General features: G+C 38.4%; 1 protein-coding gene across 1 annotated transcript; it reads right to left on the reverse strand.

Moving 5' to 3' along the window:
* Positions 1-207: 207 nt before the first annotated feature.
* On the reverse strand, positions 208-674 carry LOC135884083 (H(+)/Cl(-) exchange transporter 5-like). The gene has a single exon (XM_065411379.1). The coding sequence runs from the start codon at positions 397-399 to the stop codon at positions 208-210; it is 192 nt and encodes a 63-aa protein (XP_065267451.1). The 5' UTR covers positions 400-674.
* Between the last annotated feature and the right edge of the window lie 246 nt (positions 675-920).

A 920-nucleotide genomic window follows, 5' to 3' on the forward strand; every position in this document is an offset into this window, starting at 1 on the left:
GTGCACACTTGGTTGCTATATGGTACTACAGCAGCCTGTACAGAAAGCCACTCAGGTGAAAATAGTGCAGTGTAGAGAATTGTGTTGAGGTCACAATAGGAGTGACACAGCAAAGCATATGGCCCTTACACCACAACCTGGGCACTCCATCAAGAAACTGGCTCTTGCTACAGTCACACGAAGTAATACATATTAACCTGAAATTATCTACATAAAGATTTTAGTGATGAGGAATTTAATGGAGACGGCAACATGAGCATTACCTCCCAACATCTCTCTATCCAGCGGGGGATCATCATCTGTGATGGAGAAATCCAGAGCTCCTCCTGCTATCTCCACCATGTCTTCATCACTGGTGCTGCTCTGGAAACTCCCTCGTCGAAAGCCTTTATTATTCATGGCTACAGCCTCTGAACCTAGAATGGAAAACAAAAGATAGTTTCATAGTATAAGGTTGAAGACACCAATGTGTACACCTATGTTCCACAGTAATTGATGTTTGACTATGTGCTAATCCAGTCTGACTAACTGAATGGAATAAAATGGTAGACCTGGTATCCTACATACAGGAAGGGAGGTAACATTTATTTTTTCAATATGGCAAGCCTACATGAAGTATGACAGCTGCCTGTTCTAGCCCAGGGATCTGACTGGATTTCCCACATTTACAAGCTGTTGTTCCTGTGATATATTTCATGCTATCATATGGGCCAAAAACAGTGATTTAGTTACATGAAATAAGAGGACAGCATTTCAAAGAGTTACCTGCAGGGTGCATAAAAATCAGTGATTTTTTAAAAACTGGATTTAAATCTCTTTACAAATGAATGTATTTAATATTAAATTTGAAATTATAACCACCTATTAAAGCCTAAACTTACTATCATCTATTAATTAAATTAAATTAAAAGCAATATTCA

The sequence above is a fragment of the Emys orbicularis genome, chromosome 9 (assembly GCF_028017835.1).
Source record: "Emys orbicularis isolate rEmyOrb1 chromosome 9, rEmyOrb1.hap1, whole genome shotgun sequence".
Lineage (NCBI taxonomy): Eukaryota > Metazoa > Chordata > Testudines > Emydidae > Emys > Emys orbicularis.

Excerpts from the sequence above, each read along its gene's own strand:
- LOC135884083 (XM_065411379.1), bottom strand. The coding sequence starts at position 399 with ATGAATAATAAAGGCTTTCGACGAGGGAGTTTCCAGAGCAGCACCAGT.